The sequence below is a fragment of the Haliotis rubra genome, unplaced genomic scaffold, assembly GCF_003918875.1.
Source record: "Haliotis rubra isolate DU_JTF1 unplaced genomic scaffold, ASM391887v1 Scf73, whole genome shotgun sequence".
Classification (NCBI taxonomy): Eukaryota; Metazoa; Mollusca; class Gastropoda; order Lepetellida; family Haliotidae; genus Haliotis; species Haliotis rubra.
This window is the reverse complement of record NW_025767446.1, coordinates 1,949,419-1,966,297: the sequence shown is the minus strand read 5'-3', so window position 1 is coordinate 1,966,297 and position 16,879 is coordinate 1,949,419. Positions and strand designations below refer to the sequence as shown.

The 16,879-nt window shown below is 39.8% G+C and overlaps 1 protein-coding gene across 1 annotated transcript; it reads left to right on the top strand.

The window, feature by feature from the left end:
- Nucleotides 1-290: 290 nt before the first annotated feature.
- LOC124259617 (uncharacterized transporter slc-17.2-like) lies at nucleotides 291-15,769 on the top strand. Its single transcript, XM_046693787.1, has 10 exons — nucleotides 291-432; nucleotides 589-734; nucleotides 7,428-7,762; nucleotides 8,049-8,282; nucleotides 8,789-8,972; nucleotides 9,290-9,426; nucleotides 13,002-13,148; nucleotides 14,024-14,156; nucleotides 14,468-14,708; nucleotides 15,562-15,769. The coding sequence occupies exons 2-10, from the start codon at nucleotides 707-709 to the stop codon at nucleotides 15,635-15,637; spliced, it is 1,515 nt and encodes a 504-aa protein (XP_046549743.1). The 5' UTR covers nucleotides 291-432; nucleotides 589-706; the 3' UTR covers nucleotides 15,638-15,769.
- The last annotated feature ends 1,110 nt before the right edge of the window (nucleotides 15,770-16,879 follow it).

The window sequence follows — 16,879 nt, the reverse complement described above, 5'->3', positions numbered from 1 at the left end:
TCTTGGACAAAATACTGTGACTATGTGTCCCAGTCCACCCAACTCGTACGGATGGGAAAGCCACAATAACTCGGTGCGCCTAGTGGCTGCAAGAGTTGTATGATCCCAGGGAGTTGAGATTGATAATAAAATGTGCCGTTGAGATTGACATCCAATGATCGAGGGAATAACTACCAGCGCCTTGAGCATGCACTAGTGCGTGGATATGTGCGCTATATAAATATCCAATAATAATAATAAACATCATGGAAGTATATTGAGTGTGTATAATATATTGCTGACAGGCTTAACAGGCCTAATTCTACAACATATAGCCTCCCTTTTGGCACGTACGTTTGTTAGCCAGTAGCAAACATTCACCAAGCATCCAATGGGTATTTAGTATGCGAAAAGTGCCATGTGAACAAGCAGCTGGGAAGGTATTCTCCCAAGGTAAAAGAGCATGAAATGTGTATGAATTCTCCCGCTAATATGAAATTACCTTTTTTTAATAAATGCATCCAATTACTAACATCTAATTGACAATTATAAAACCGCGCACATTGTCATTGTACAGCGTGTCATGTTCATATTTGTTTACTGTTGCAGAATTGTGTTACCCAAGAACGATAACTCATGCTGTCTCACTCAGGACAAAACCAGGATAGAATGTCTTTGCTTAACCTACATATCTCTGTGTCTGGTAAAGTCAGGTGACACACTGAACATGCCGGCAACACGCGATGACCACGGAGGTAAGTTTTTGATGTTATTGTGAATCAAAAAGTTTATATTTCGTAAAACAATGGCTGCAGATTGTGTATGTGGTCCCACTCTCGCAAGTAAAAATTACAGTAAACAAATAACTTCTATGTAAGTCGTGGTAGAACATTATTATTATCATTGTTAAAGATCATGGTTATTGTAATTCGGTGACTAAATAATGTTACCTGTTGTTACCCTGGTAACCCAGTAAAGTGAGAAAACAAGGACTGCTCGGGATTGGAGTGTGCATGTTAAACTACATTATGTTATCTCAGTAAGCTAGCATATTTCGGGATTAGTATAAAATGCCTAACGCTCCCGCTTATCGTTCTATAAGTGTGATAATCTCGTAGGTGAAGTTAAACTGCAGTTAACTTCACCACCGTCTTGGAGGGGAAGAGCTTATGTTGAATCAGAATAAATTATGTGATACTCTTGAATATGTATTTGATCGTGAATCGCGCGTGTGTGTGTGTGTGTGTGTTGTGCTGTAAGATTGTACTTAATCAAGCATTTCATTGTGTTTGACCAGTCTCCCTCCACCCCCTACCCCAACAAGGCAACATATGCATATCATAACTATTCGTTGTTTGTTCCTTCGTCCATTCGGTAAAGCAAACATACAATACATACATACATACATACATACATACATACATACATACATACATACATACATACATACATACATACATACATACATACATACATACATACATACATACATACATACATACATACATCACGTAACTTATAGAGTAGCTTAAATTATGTATTTTGTCATCGTAGTTTGTCAGCCATGATGTTTTACGAGAAATGTAATGCATACTTCCTTGGTTTGGCTGTGCAACATGTTGTTAAACCATATCTGTAATTCCCATCAATACTGACTCTTGCATGTCATGTCAAATATCCATTTAATTAGAACAACGTCAGCCGTAGAATAATATCATCTGACAAAACGTGACTAGTTCCACACAGCACATAAACTTTAAAACAGTAAGTCTGTGTATTCCTAGAATGTACGAAGTGAAAAATGAAGAGAGAGAGAGAGAGGGAAAGACAGAGAGAGAGAGAGAGAGAGAGAGAGAGAGTGAGGGAAAGAGAGAGAGAAGGGGAAAGAGGAGGGAAAGAGAGAGAGAGGGGAAGAGAGAGGGGAGAGAGGGGGAAAGAGAGAGAGGGGAGAAGAGAGAGAGAGAGGAGAGAGAGAGAGAGGGGAAAGAGAGAGAGAGGGAAAGAGAGAGAGAGAGAGAGAGAGAGAGAGAGAGAGAGAGAGAGAGAGAGAGAGAAGGAGGAGGAGGATAAGAAAGAAAGGAGAGAAAATAAATTTCTTTTCAAAATTAAGAATTCTAACCTCAATTAGAGTACAAGTATAATCAAACAAGATTTCCGCGGACAATCTGTAGTGACATTTGCGTAACTACACTGCAAACCAAAGGTTTGTCATCGTGTTCTGCAGGAGAACTGCAAACAATCCGCAGACAAATAGCAAATAAAGAAAAGCTTGTAATATAATAAATTATGTACAGACAGAAAACGTGTCATGTTACAGTTTGCTAATCGTCAGTTACAAAACAGTAAAAAGCAGATAGTGAAAAGGATGTCAAGTCTAGGCGTCTTCTGGGATGCACTGAGGTCATTTGATGTACATAACATACACATGTAAATATTCATTCATTGCAAGCAAGACATTAAACTGTAACCTTTTAGCCGTCGGTATAGGTGCAGTAAAAGTGCTGAATCACACATACACTTAACATGTGATACACCCTGTGCGGTACATAATCAGTATTTGCTTCAATTCAAACTGCATGGAAACTGAAGTACGCGTGCCTGACTCAAATACTTTAGGATTGTCGTTGAGAGCACTGCACTTCCTGTAGATACCAACGTTAGCTGTTAAGGGTGTCAACGTTAAGAATTTCTCTTTACGTGTGTGTTTTTAAGTACATATGCACCTGAAAACATTAAGCACCCCTGGTAATTTTCCCAAAGTTGTATGTTTCGGCTAACATCAGTGGTTTTCACGCAAAGTACGTTGCTGCATGTTTTTTTGTTTGTAAGATCATGTCTTGACTCCACGAAAACACAAAAAGGAGTGTTTCTTCAGCGTATAAATAATGGATATGGGACAAGACACAATTCATCTGCTTGGGATAAAAACGATACCTGTATTGAGTTAGACAGACGGTCAGACAACAAGGCGTGTATGTGAAAAGGCAAAAACGTTTATTTGTAACCTGGAAACGTTGTTCAAGCTATATCTAATGTACCCTCCACGTGCTTGGTTAACTGCCTGTGCCCTACGTGGCATACCCCCGTCGATCGTCGTTTCCGTTGAAGAGGAAACTGTCGCCATTTCTTGTGCAAAGCTGCTTCCAACTCTAGCCGATTGTAAACAGGTGGTACACATGCTTATATCCGCTGCCCGATAACAACTGGGGTACAACAACTGGACCCGGCACGTCCTGGATATACTGAGACCAAACCCCACACCATGACGGAGTCTCCACCAAAGGCAACAGTTGGTTGCATGGGGGTATTTTTGCTGCAAATGTTGTATTTCTCTGCCTCCGAACTCTCAAGCGTCCATCGGTTACACGAGGAAGGGATCAGCGTTCATCAGACCAATGTATGGCCAAGTCCTCATATTCCAGCGTTGCCATCGTAAACACGAAGCCAAACGTTCTTTTGGTGAATATCGCTCAGTAGAAGACGTTTGATGACCAACCTCTCCACAGAAGATTATGGACTGTCCCCGTAGAAATCTGGAGAAATGGTAACCAGTGGTGTTTCAGAACAGTGCTTGTGGCAAATAATGCCCTCTTCACGATCTGACGTCGCCCTGGGTCGTCACCTCTCCTCTTTGGTGTTCCTATAAAGTCTGACCAATCGACTGACCACTGTGTAGTGGAAATTCATTTCCCGACCAATTTCTTTAAAGGACATACCGGTGACTGCATACCCATAATTTCTCCTTGGGAAACCTTTTCCACCAAGTACACTTGCAATAATTCCTTAGATGACATTATCATACGTATCATCATACACGAGCTGAACTTGAAAACAGTTCTGTTAGCGGTCAATCTAGGGGTGCTTAACATTTTCCCAGATGTATACATCAGCTTAGACTAACAACTAGTCTCTGAAATGAACAGATTTTACTGAAAATAGTTCATAGTAAAAAAAAAATATAATGAAAAGGAGCCCTGAGACTTTCTTCATTTCAGTGAGGAAATCTAGACTTGCCACATTTTCTAGACTTGCATGGGCTTTCTTGGATATATTTGCTGCAGGGTCTGCACGACAGACTAACATCAGCTCTGATAACACCATTTACATTGCAGTACCTATAGAGTACATGTACTTATGTAGATGACAAGGTACACTTCGTTGAGTGAGTGAGTCATTATTTAACGTCACATCGTCAATGTGTCGGCAAAACCATGATAAATACATCATATCACGAAATACATTTACACTGTAAAAGACTGTCGTCAATGGACAGCAAAACAACTAGAGTACCCCAGATTCTGACTTCTAGCATCTAGCATATTTTAGTAAAAGATCCCAATATAGGGAACGACACAATATAAAACTGGGCTATAGATAGCCAGCTACTGAAGGTAGATGGCCATACCTGGGCCCCGTTCAATAAAGTTCTCGTAAGCGTCTCGTAACTTTTCTCGTAGCAATCGTACTTCATATATTGGGCCTAGATTTTCGAAGCTCTCTTAGCGGTAAGATATTATTAAGTCGTAAGTACCATACATTAACATTATCTTACGACTATCTTAGCGCTAAGAGAGCCTCGAAAATCTAGGAACTGTAGCATAGATTTACGACAGTCGTAGTGCTACGATAGCTTTGTGAAACGGGGCCCAGGTCCCATGTTGACTTGCAGTAGTGTTCACCCACTTCACCCAGTTTTTACCCGTTTGGTACCAACAACTAATTAAATGATGTTGACATGAGGTGATCTGGTATAGTCCGTCTGTAAAGATTGATTTGTCAGTATCATACTTCTTTAATCGTGATATTGCTGTTGGTAAATAAGTTGGTTTCTTTCAGATGTCTTCTAATTAGTTAAGGTTAGGACTCCCTCTTTCCTTACTAACTGCCATGGTGGAGAAGTGAAAAGCTGAGTTGGGACTATGTTTTCAAGACCTATTTTAGCTGAAGAAATATCAGATACAATATGGTCATCAGTGAAATATCATAACAGTAAAAAAAAAAAATATTTACGGACAATGAATATTGTCGAAAAACTTTTAAACTAATGTTTTATATCAAGCATGATCTAGAAAGTATGCATTGCGGAGCATCAAAGGATCAGATTATAGCCAGATTCTATTGCCATGCAACATGCACTCATGTCATTCCAAAACACTCCAGTTTGGAATCGCTTGTCAGTGAATGTTGTAGCCGAAATCCACAACCTGTTGTGAATTTCTTGCTCTAAGTTGCGGACTATCCGCTCACTATTCACCCATTTAACAAACTTATGCGTTGTTATGTAGCTGTGCTGTGTGAATACAAAAAACAGAATTGGTGATCACAAGATAATGTAAAACCTATGAAGAGTGTAAACATAGAATCTTATTTTCAAGGATCAAATACGTGTAACTTTGTATTGAGACAATTGATATCAACAGACACTTTGACCACTTGCTTCAAACTAACTCTTGTTAACGCGACATCTTTTACATGGACTGTTGTCCCAAAGGCAATGTCTTCAAATTTGGTGACAGCCTACATTAAAAAAACACACATTAAAACGGGGATGTAAATTACGCAAGTACACCGATTGATTTGGGTGACCTTGACCTTACTTTCATTATTGAAACATTATATTATCTCATATTTTGACTACAAAAATACGTGATCATTGTATCACTACCCACGTTTTCATGATCACAACCCAAAAAGGATGAACGAGTTGGCTAATTTATTTAAAACATGGAAGCCATTTTGTTGGATGCGCCACGCAAATAACTAACTAAGTGCATGAACTTATCTGTATGTTTCCTTTGTGAATAAACATTAATATGACAATGGCGAGCATATAAAAAGGCCTATTAGATAGCTCTCTAGAGCTATGTTTAACTTTACGTTTGGGTTAGTAGGTAGAATGGTACCGTTTGCAGAACATCTGTTCTCTATTTTCTGCTAACAGTGTTATTTGTGTATGTTTATTAAAGTGATTATGAAGAAATGTATTAACGATTTTAGGAATATGGTGGCATGGACGACAAACAACCTTGACCAGCTATCAAACTGCACTCCGTTAATCCTTTCAAATAGAAACAAAATATTATTTGTCGACTTGCTGAGTGATGTGATCATTGTTGATTGATTGACGTATAATTGACAAAACAGGCATCCCTCCAAGAAATGGCGGTTGAGCACCAGGGAGTGCAATCTTTATATTCTCAATAATTTCTGTTGTACTGTATAACTGCACAATAGATGACATGGACGAATTTGACTAATTCCTTATAAATGAAACAAAATATTCTTTGTCGCCTGAGTGATGCATTGTTGATTGTTGATGTAAATTGACAAAACAGTTTCAAGATGCTGCCATTTCCAGTAGTATCTGCTAGAAGACATATATTTGAAGACATCATATTCTGTAAGTTTGGATTGAAATTTGAAATGTGTAATTACAACTTAAATTTAAAGCTAAATAATTAACTGTGTGTAATTCCCTCCCCACCAACATTTTAATGTACTACTTTCAGGACCAAGATGATACCAAGTTAAGACCTCAAATGGATTTTTAATAAGTGTCTTAATTTAGAAAAAGGGATAGCATAATAAAGAAATTTCGACTTTACACTAAGCAAACAAAGTGAACATAACACAATGAATACTTTTCATACATCCAGGCTCCCAGTCAAAAACAGAACATGACAAGGACATTGCAAGAAAGGCTTGGCTGAGCATCTAGGGTGTATGATTATCACAATGCTGGTCTTCTTGTAACAGAAGATGTAATAAGAGATGATAGGCAATAGCCAGCTCCCTTTATATACACAAGAAAATAATGTAGCAACTTCTACTATATTCTCAGAAACTACACTCATTTATTAGCATCCTGCAGTACATTCAAGACCTTTCTGCGTAAATCAAGTACAAGTCTAAATAAAACACACCGCTGACCCTTACTGAATCTCCAGGTACAATGTCTGTGTAAAATTTGAAACATTGTTACACGGTACTGCCACATAACACTGAACAAATATGGATTAACTATTACCTAACGGGCGCAATGGGAGTATTTAGTCACATGTTTGAAACATTATTTTCCATTATATATTGTAAATAAGCACGTTTAAGCTGGGAAACAAATACTGTTTATTCCTGATTCCTCGTAACCGATATCTAGCATACATGTACGTGCTTTTGCGTATGCGTTGGTCAAAACCTGTTTAGTTCCACTGACAAATAGTGTCTCTTTGCTCCTTTGCAAACACAGATAACTGTGCCTCGTGTCGACTGCCCGATGGGCTTGAAATCTATTTGGGTTGCAAATCTACCTCCTATAAACCCATTAGACAACATTGCCTGATGTCCCCATGACTGCGTGTTACGAATTCATTGTGTTCCTGGGGAACATAATTGTTTGTTTTTATTATTCAGTTTCTGTTTGTGAAAGATAATTTGTTGGTTCATTTCAGATGATCATGCACCGCCTTGGTACTTCTCCACACGATATTTCATAGCTTCAGTTGCCTCCTTTGGTATCGCGAATACGTTCCTTCAACGCGGCGACCTCAGCATGGCCATCGTCTGCATGGTCAACCACACTGCTGTGGACATCCTCAAATACGGCCATTCCATGAACGACAATGTCAGCATCTTCACCAACGCCACAACGAGACATGTGTACAACGGAATCAACATGAATATATCTAACACGACTTCTATCATGAGAGTCAATATCACGGATGAAGAGCATTCACATCATTTTTGTGACACACAGATATCTGCAGTAAATACTCAAGAGCGAGAGGTGAGTTTGAGAAGTATGATTATACTAATCATGTGTTCAAGGGCTTTCGTTTTTTGTGTAATCTAAGCCAAATCGTTTGTAATTTCAGTGGTTTCTAATATAGCCTAATATTAAAATAATACTATTATTCATTTACTAGTATATTTCCAAACTGCGGAGAAACATAGGAATTACAGTTTCATATTCACCCCATGAGCAATTGATAGCTCCATTCATATTTAGTGCTTGTTGGAATGACTAAAAAAAGTATGTTTCTTGCTTTAATTTCCTTTCCATTTCCAAACAGGACGGGGAGCTGGTTTGGGACAAGGAGACCCAGGGCCTTGTCCTGGGCGGACTTTATTGGGGCTATATGGGTCTCCAAATTTTCTGCTCATTTATTATTCAACGATGGGGATCAAGGAAAGTTGTGGCGACCGGGATGTTCTTTATGTCAGTACTGACGTTGTTGACACCGGTCACAGCATGGTGGTCTCCCTGGGCAGTGCTCGTACTCAGGGCAATTATTGGAGTTTTCAATGTAAGTATCATTCTACTGCCAGAGGAAGGGTTGGAGTGTGTGCACAACAAATCATTTGTTCTTCTGTGCATCAATTTACATTAATCCTTACTTTAATCTTTAATTAATTAAATGTTAGAAAAAGTCAGACACTGGTGGAATCTAATCTGTGATGAGAGAGAGAGAGTAATGCGCAACAGAGTTCTTCACGAGACAGATATCTGTATTTAACTCTGTAAGAGGGCGTGTAAGAACGACTGTTGTGTTTACCAGGTAGGTAAGCAGTCAGGCATAGACAGTTGCATATAACGTTCTTCTGTCCGCACTCTCCATATCGTTGTGTTGTGTTCGCCGAGAGTGCATATTATTACGTTCTTCTACCCCCATAATGCCTTAGGCCAGATAGGGTAGGAGCCTATTATCCTAAATTCCTCGATCATTAAATCTGATACATAAAATGTGATCCAATACTTTAAATTCCCTAAGATGTAAGCTATAGACAGGTTTGTGTCACTCTCATGTTATAGGGTTTCACGATAGCAGGAAGCTTTGCTCTTTGGGGAACATGGGCACCTCCTGCCGAGAGAACACGCCTCATATGCATCACCTTCTGTGGCAACATGGCCGCCACAGCTCTGGTGTTTCCCCTCTCAGCTTCCCTCTGTAAGCTGGACTTCGCTGGAGGATGGCCCTCAGTCTTCTATTTATACGGTAGGAATTTTTGCCATTCAGGTATTAAACCATTCTTAAATATGCCCAATATTTTTTGGTTTCGTTTGAAGCCGCACTCAACAATATTCCAGCCACATGGCGGCGGTATGTAAATAATCTGAACAGGCAATCTAGTTTTGACATCATGGGCATCAGTGTACGCAACATCTGACTAGTCATCTAGCATGACCACACTGTTGCGTTTGTCGTCACTTTCGACACGCGTAGCCGCCTTTGACGAAAATTGTAAATCAAGGTTTAGCCGGATTTTCACGATATCTGGATGCCATGTGTAATGTTATTCGATCATCTTACAGGTGTCCTAGGTATATGTTGGACATTTGTCTGGATCTACAGTGTGTACGATGACCCTGCAGACCATCCCAGAATACACCCAAAGGAACGCCAGTATATAGAAGCAGCACTGGGAAAGTCGACAAAGAAAGACGTGTCAGTAGGTCAAAAACCTTTTCTAAGATATTGAGAGGTTACAGGGTTAAATGATTACGAGAGTTAGAGATAGACGAGGTAATACATTAAACTGTGTATACTTTGTAACGAACATGCTTATAATGAACTGACGGATATGACTGCCTGAAACTGGTTGGGGATTCTGCGCCATTGCTCTTGCAAGGGCACCAAGTCCCAAATTCAGAGGTTGGTTCCTAAGACCACGAAGCCTTCTCCCAAGTGCATCCCAAACGTGCTCTATTGGATTAAGGTCAGGGGACCTCGATGGTTCACACTATTTCGTGTCAACATCGCGGTATGCGGACGAGAGTATTATCATGTTTAGTCGAAAACTGGCATGACGAACTACGGATATAACGAACTGACGGGTATTACGACGTCGTCTCCAGACTCTATGCCTGCCGTCCGCGAATTTGAGGGTAAACCTGGATTCATCGAAACTGTTTCGGGGCCCCAGGCGCCTACTATATTTTGGCAGTCGAAAATTCGTGTAACGAAATACGGTTATACCAACCTAAAATTATTGGTCCCTCGCAAGTCATACACAGTACGACGGCTTCGAGTTCATTATAGCGTTAGAACTGTTTCGATGCGAAGATCACGTGATCGACTGGGTCCCCGAGTTCATACTATAATTCTAGTCGAAAATACGGATATAACGAACTGGTATGAATCACTACGGTTCATTATAACGAACTGACTACGGTTATAACGAACTGACGGGTATTACGAACTGTTTCGGGACCCTGGCGCCTACTATATTTCAGTCGAAAATTCGTCTTACGAACTACCATTATCCCAAAACTAAAATTATTGGTCCATTCGAGTTCGTTATAACCGTAGTATTCTGTATTAGAAAATACGCTACCGTCAGGATTGTATGTTTTCTTAGAGATGTATTTGAGGGTGTCAGTTGCTTCAAGAATCAACTCTTCCCGCATCTACATGAGTGAGTGAGTATGGTTTTACGCCGCTTTTTAGCAATATTCCAGCAATATCACGGCGGGGTACACCAGAAATGGGCTTCACACATTGTAGCCATGTTGGGAATCGAACCCGGGCCTTCCGCGTGACGATCGAATGCTTTAACCACTAAGCTACCCCACCGCCTGCATCTATATGAGGACCTTTCACACGCGTATCACAACTATAAATTTAGCTCATAGTTTCATGAACATGAGGGGCGGTGGGGTAGCCTAGTGGATAAGCGTTGGCTCGTCACGCCAAAGACCCGGGTTCGATTCCCAACATGGGTACAATGTGTGAAGCCCATTTCTGGTGTCCCCCGCCGTGATATTGCTGGAATATTGCTAAAAGCGGCGAAAACCATACTCACTCACTCACTCACGAACATGTGTTGTGTGAGCTGGGCATGTATGATGGTCTTTGATTTGATGAAACACAGAGCCCATTGTGCATTATTGTTTATTGTATTTAATGGACACGATTAGCTGCGCTGTAATTACGACATTCTTCCCATGATTATTTATGAAATATTTTCATTATTTTCAGTTCACTGTATCTTATCGTAGTTGGAATTACAGATGTAATTTCAAGGCTAAAGTGTATGTGCAGACATGTTAACAATTGTTCATGGGCTTTTAGTTTCCATTAATCTCCCAAAGGATTTTAATGTAAGTTTTCCGGATGGATATATTTTGTCTTTGCTTGGTAAAACCCATTTTCAACAAAGGCAAATGTAATTACAAAACTATCAATTTTGCATAATTTGGCATGGCTACACATATTTTACTGTTACAAAATGATATCAGATAAACAATATCGCAGATGATGATAAGTTGAACTTCAACACAAGGGAAATTGGCAATATAAGCAGAAACGTTCAAAATGAAACATCAGTAAAAGAGTCCAGGTCGTGCCCATCAGCATGCCTGCGTCTTGTCTGAATGTCATAAATTCACATTTCATATTGATATGATCTATGAGTAAGTCCAGATGTGATCAACTAATCTTTGAGAAAGAGTTGTTTGATGTTATTGTACCGCTAGTGAATTTCAATATTTATCAAGAGATTGATATTGAGACTTAGACGGTAAGTGTGACTGGTTTGAAACTACACTCTGGATGCTTACTCGCGTATAAAATTCAGATGCGATTTTTGTCTCCCAAAACAGTTGGATTATATTTATCGGATTATAATTTCTGAAAAAAAAATTAACGGACAGGTACTTACTTTCCATAATATACTATCCCAAAAAAGAAACCCATAGGCATTTTGTATTTTTAAAATATATTAATTACCTATTGTCTTCAAACAATCGTCACAATATGTAACAAAAGTGTTGATAACATGATTTTACACAAATATAGAAGTCAAAAATCGACTTTACCTGAATGTAAATTTTGATGAGATTTCTTTCAAGGGTTAAAAAGGCATCGCCACATCGCAACAGAAATCACCTTCCAGTTGAAACTGTGCAGCTAAAAATCCAGATTACTTTCGGAAATCGGCATTCGTTTTGAAGAAGTTTCAAGATCAAATCACTACGCAACGTCTTGACGCTGCGACACGGAACATCGCCATTGAAAGAATGCACGCTGTAGATTATCAATCTTCTGTTGCCAGGCGTCTGAATGTTAGTCTGAGCACGATATCACGGCTTGCAGCTCGTTACAAACAAACAGGTATAATAAATGACCGTCCCGTACAGGCAGACATCGAGTCACCACTGCAGCCCAAGATCGGTACATCCGGGTACTATATTTGTGTGATCGTACTGCCACGGGTGAGAGCACAGCAGCTAGGGTCCCTGGACTTCGGAGGATATCCGGTCAAACGGTACGGAACTGGTTGAGAGAGATTGGACAGAGAGCCAGAAGACCCGACGTCGGGACTGTGCTACGTCATCGACATCGCGCTCAGCGTCTCCGTTAACTACAATTATCCACTTGGTTGTATAGACCTTACCTTCTTCTAAACTGATGTAAAATTTCATGTACTAAACTCTATTTGTGGACGAGTTATACATGTTTAAAAATACACCATTTTCGCAACAGATTTCGGGGTTATGCGTTTCTTTTTTGGAATAGTATATATTTATATAATATGTATAATATATATATATATATATATATATATATATATATATATATATATCAGGATAGTTTCCACCTGAATCAAAGAACTTAACAAGTGCTTGTATGTACAAAATGATATAAGCAGAACACTGTTGTATTTCCGTTGTCACAACCTGGTGAGAAATTCACCATTAAAGGATCAATGCTTATGACCTTAGGCTTTAAGGCACAGCGTTTTGTTTGGGGAGCATAGGCGCACACTATGTAGTATTTCGAGCTCTATGGGCAGTATTGTACATAGGAACAATTAAGCTGCCGTTGGGTGTGTTTGTGGGGCAACAGATGATTCTGATCATAATGGATATGTTTTGCTGATTTCATCCCTTAAAATTATACAAATTAATGTGATTTATGCACTCACATCTCTTGTTAATCTGAAATCTTGCATATATTACGATAATTTGTATCTTAACAACAGCATCTAGTTATTGGTGTTCTATCCGCTGTTCTCACCTGCAGGTACCTACCCCGTGGCTGGATATATTTACTTCATTACCTTTCCTTGGAATAATATGTGCACAGACTACATACAACTGGGGGCTGTTCCTCATGATGTCCAACCTACCCATCTACATGATGGAAGTACTGCATTTCGACATTAAATCGGTCAGCTCATATACTGAAACCTTGAGTGAGTGAGTGAGTTTGGTTTTACGCCGCTCTTAGCAACATGTGAACGGGGAGCAACATAAATGGGCTTCACACATGGTACGCATGTGAGGATTCGAACCCAGTTCTTCGGCGTGACGATCGAACGCTTTAACCACTAGGCTACCCAACCGCCCCTGAAACCGTGAATAATCAAGCATATTATGAGTATAAAGAGCTATGCTTACATCGAACAGGGCGGTGGGGTAGCCTAATGGTTGAAGCGTCCGCTCGTCACGCTGAAGACCCGGGTTCGATTCCCAACATGGGTACAATGTGTGAAGCCCATTTCTGGTGTCCCCCGCCGTGATATTGCTGGAATATTGGTAAAAGTGGCGTAAAAACCAAACTCACTCACTTACACCGAACTAAAGTTAATGGCCCTTTGAGTTTGTAATAATCGTAATTACTGTATATGAGTGAAAGTGATTGTTAAGATCCAAACCATGGTGAGAAGTAGTTCCTGTTGCAGTAATTCACGTATCACATACATCGCAGAACTATTCTGAAACCGGTTACTTAATGAAATGATTGTATATTTTACGACTGCTTATCTAAAGCATCATCATACATACAGGTTTGTGTCAGGAATACTTTTAAGAGTCAAATCAGTATAAACTTATCTACATTCAGTCATTTTGAAATAACATTAGCCTGAGGTTACACTGAACCCTTAACTAGTCTGACATGCATTGTACGTGGCGGTAAATGCTATCAACAAATTGCCTTAGATGCCGACGACGTAAGACATATAAGGGCTGAAGGTATGGAACATGAATATAATTTGTCTCAAGTATTTATTACACTTTTGTTTTCATTACGATTCCTTCCAGAATGGCGTATATTCCCTCATCCCATACCTCGCCATGTTCCTCATCTTGCTTCTCGGCTCTTTCTGTGCGGATGCACTCATAGAGAAACAGTTACTCAGCGTAACGTATACCAGGAAACTCATGACAGTTATAGGTAAGTATTTATTGAATCCTTGCAGGTAATACCTTCCTAACAGTATAGTTTATGATCACTTTCGAAGCGTTGCCAGCCCTCTGATGATTAGATAAGAAGGACATCCCAGATGTTGAACAAAACAATAATGCATACAAATCTAGATGTATTTGTGTAACAGACAATATAAATATATATAATAGTTATAAAATATATTGCTATTTAAGTCCATGTCCAAGCAGAAGTTGAAGATCAAGAAACATTTATTATTATTAATGCATACCAGCAAGTGTAAATTAAGGCATGAGTAAATGACATATGATTTTTTTCAGGTCATCTTGTCCCTGGTATTCTGTTGATCATACTGAGCTATCTGGACTGCACCCAGAGTCACATTGCCGTGGCCATTCTGACGTTAGCCATAGGCCTTGGTGGCTTCGCTTTCAGTGGAATCTTGGTCAACTTCTACGACATTGCCCCAGTATTTGCTACAAGTATCATGACTGTGTCCAACGCCATAAGCATGATATCGGGCATATTGGCCCCTACGTTGTTGCAGAGATCACGAAAGATGTACGAAAATTGATTTATATGTCTTGTTAACATTCCTATACATGTATCCGACACATTTACGAAGGGTGACAGGTACATAATGATTGTGCAATGCGTGGGAACGACTGGTGCCCAGGAAACCTGTACAGGGCGACCTCATGGATCCGGTGGTTCATCTGCGCTGCATTACGCAAAGGGCGCTCTCATGAAGCTGATTGATTGATTGTTGTTTAACGCGTCACTCATGCCAGCTATATGGCGGTGGTCTGTAAATAATTGAGTCTGCACAGGACAATCCAGTGTTCAACATCCCGAGCATCGATCTACGCAATTGGGAACCGATAACATGTGTCAACCAAGTCAGCGAGTCTGACCACCCTATCCCGTTAGTCGCCTTATACGACAAGCATGGGTTGCCGAAGATCAATATTATAACCAGGACCTTCACGGGTCCTATTTAGCGGAAAGATAACAGGAACAAAGAACACATTCTTATATGCGCATTCTTCATGGCTGTTAATTGTGTATTATGTCCACTGGCGAACAGGTTTTGATAAAAGTACAATGTGTGACGACAGAGCCAAACAACTGCATACAGTTATAACTGATGAAGCTATATATCTATACAAAGTTTTTGTCACCTCAATGTGATTTAAAGAAACTTATCCCAATGACATACTTTTACTATTACCATTGCTATTTCAGCTGATAGAGAAACACGATCATTTTGTTTCAACCCAGGATCCTACAACCATAATATAAAATTTACATCATCTGAATATATATACAGATAGATTAATAAATACATGTAAAAAAACGTACAATTATTATTCACTTATTCTCAATTATGAATGTTTTATTTCTTACATTTCAGAAAACTAGAGAACAATGGCAGACCGTATTCTTCCTCACTGCTGGTCTGCTTGGGTTTGGAACTGTCGTGTACCTGATTTTTGGACAAGGTCGCGTACAGAAGTGGGCCGTCATCCGAGACATGCCGGAGGAAGAGATAGCTCTTCCTTCTTGACGAACAATCCATCTAAACTGTAAAACTTTGGCATTCTTTTGCAGTCTCAGGTCATGTTTAATATGTTATTGTCACAAACCTGATTAAAATATGTTTAATATAGTGCACATGCTTGTGAATATACAAATTAAGAAGGCTTCCTATGCAGATCTGGGTATTTAGCAATGCATGCTGGGTGCAGGAGGCGAACTCTTGGGTCTGTTGGTGTGGCTAGCTGACTTAATCAATACATGAAATCATATACAAGTTGATCTTCAGGGCGTCCATGACTGGATTTTCTGGCCCAAACTCGATTACTTACACACCTCTTTCATATGTTTGTTCACACAAATGGGTATAACGTTTAGCGCTATTTCCATTGTTATAAGATCTAAGAACTAAGGTCATTGGTACCTTTGAGTTCGTTATAACCGTAGTTATTGTGCCTACGATAATAGAAACACGTTTGGTTCAGACCATGATCAAAACGTCCTCTACTGATACCCGTGAAGATCTGTGTCAGAATTCAGTAACCCATGCTTGTCGTATACGTAAGAAGCGACTACAGGTTGGAAGGTCCGGATCTCTTGGTTGATGCATGACATCGTTTCTTAATAGTGTAGATCGATGTCCATGCTTTCAGTCACCGGATTGTCTGGTCCAGACTTGCGTATTCATCGACCGCTTTCATATAGCTGAAATATGGCTGAGTGTCACGTTATTGGGACGGACATACATTCAGAAATACGCCTTGAACATTCATACATCGAGTTGACGATTTGCCTGCCACTTCACCTGATTGTAATCTCTGGGAAATATCGGACAGATCATGGTTAACAATAGTACAATGTAAGGACAATATCGCCGAGAAACGAAAATACAACCCCAATCTACCATAGACTGGTTAACAGTATGACGAGCCATACAATGTGTGTCCCATTTCTGGTGCCCCTACCCCCCCCCCCCTCCCCCGATATTGCTGGAATATTCCTAACAGAGGCGTAAAACTAAACCTCACTCACGAGGCACTTAAACCAGTCACGACACCCACGGTCCTATCATGTTCTACTAGCATTGTTCTTGTGAACAGTTACACGGTTTATACCATAAGAACACTGAAAAATATTATGTATTTGTTGATAATATATGGCTGAACTTTTTTGTCAAAATGCCATGATAGTTGCAT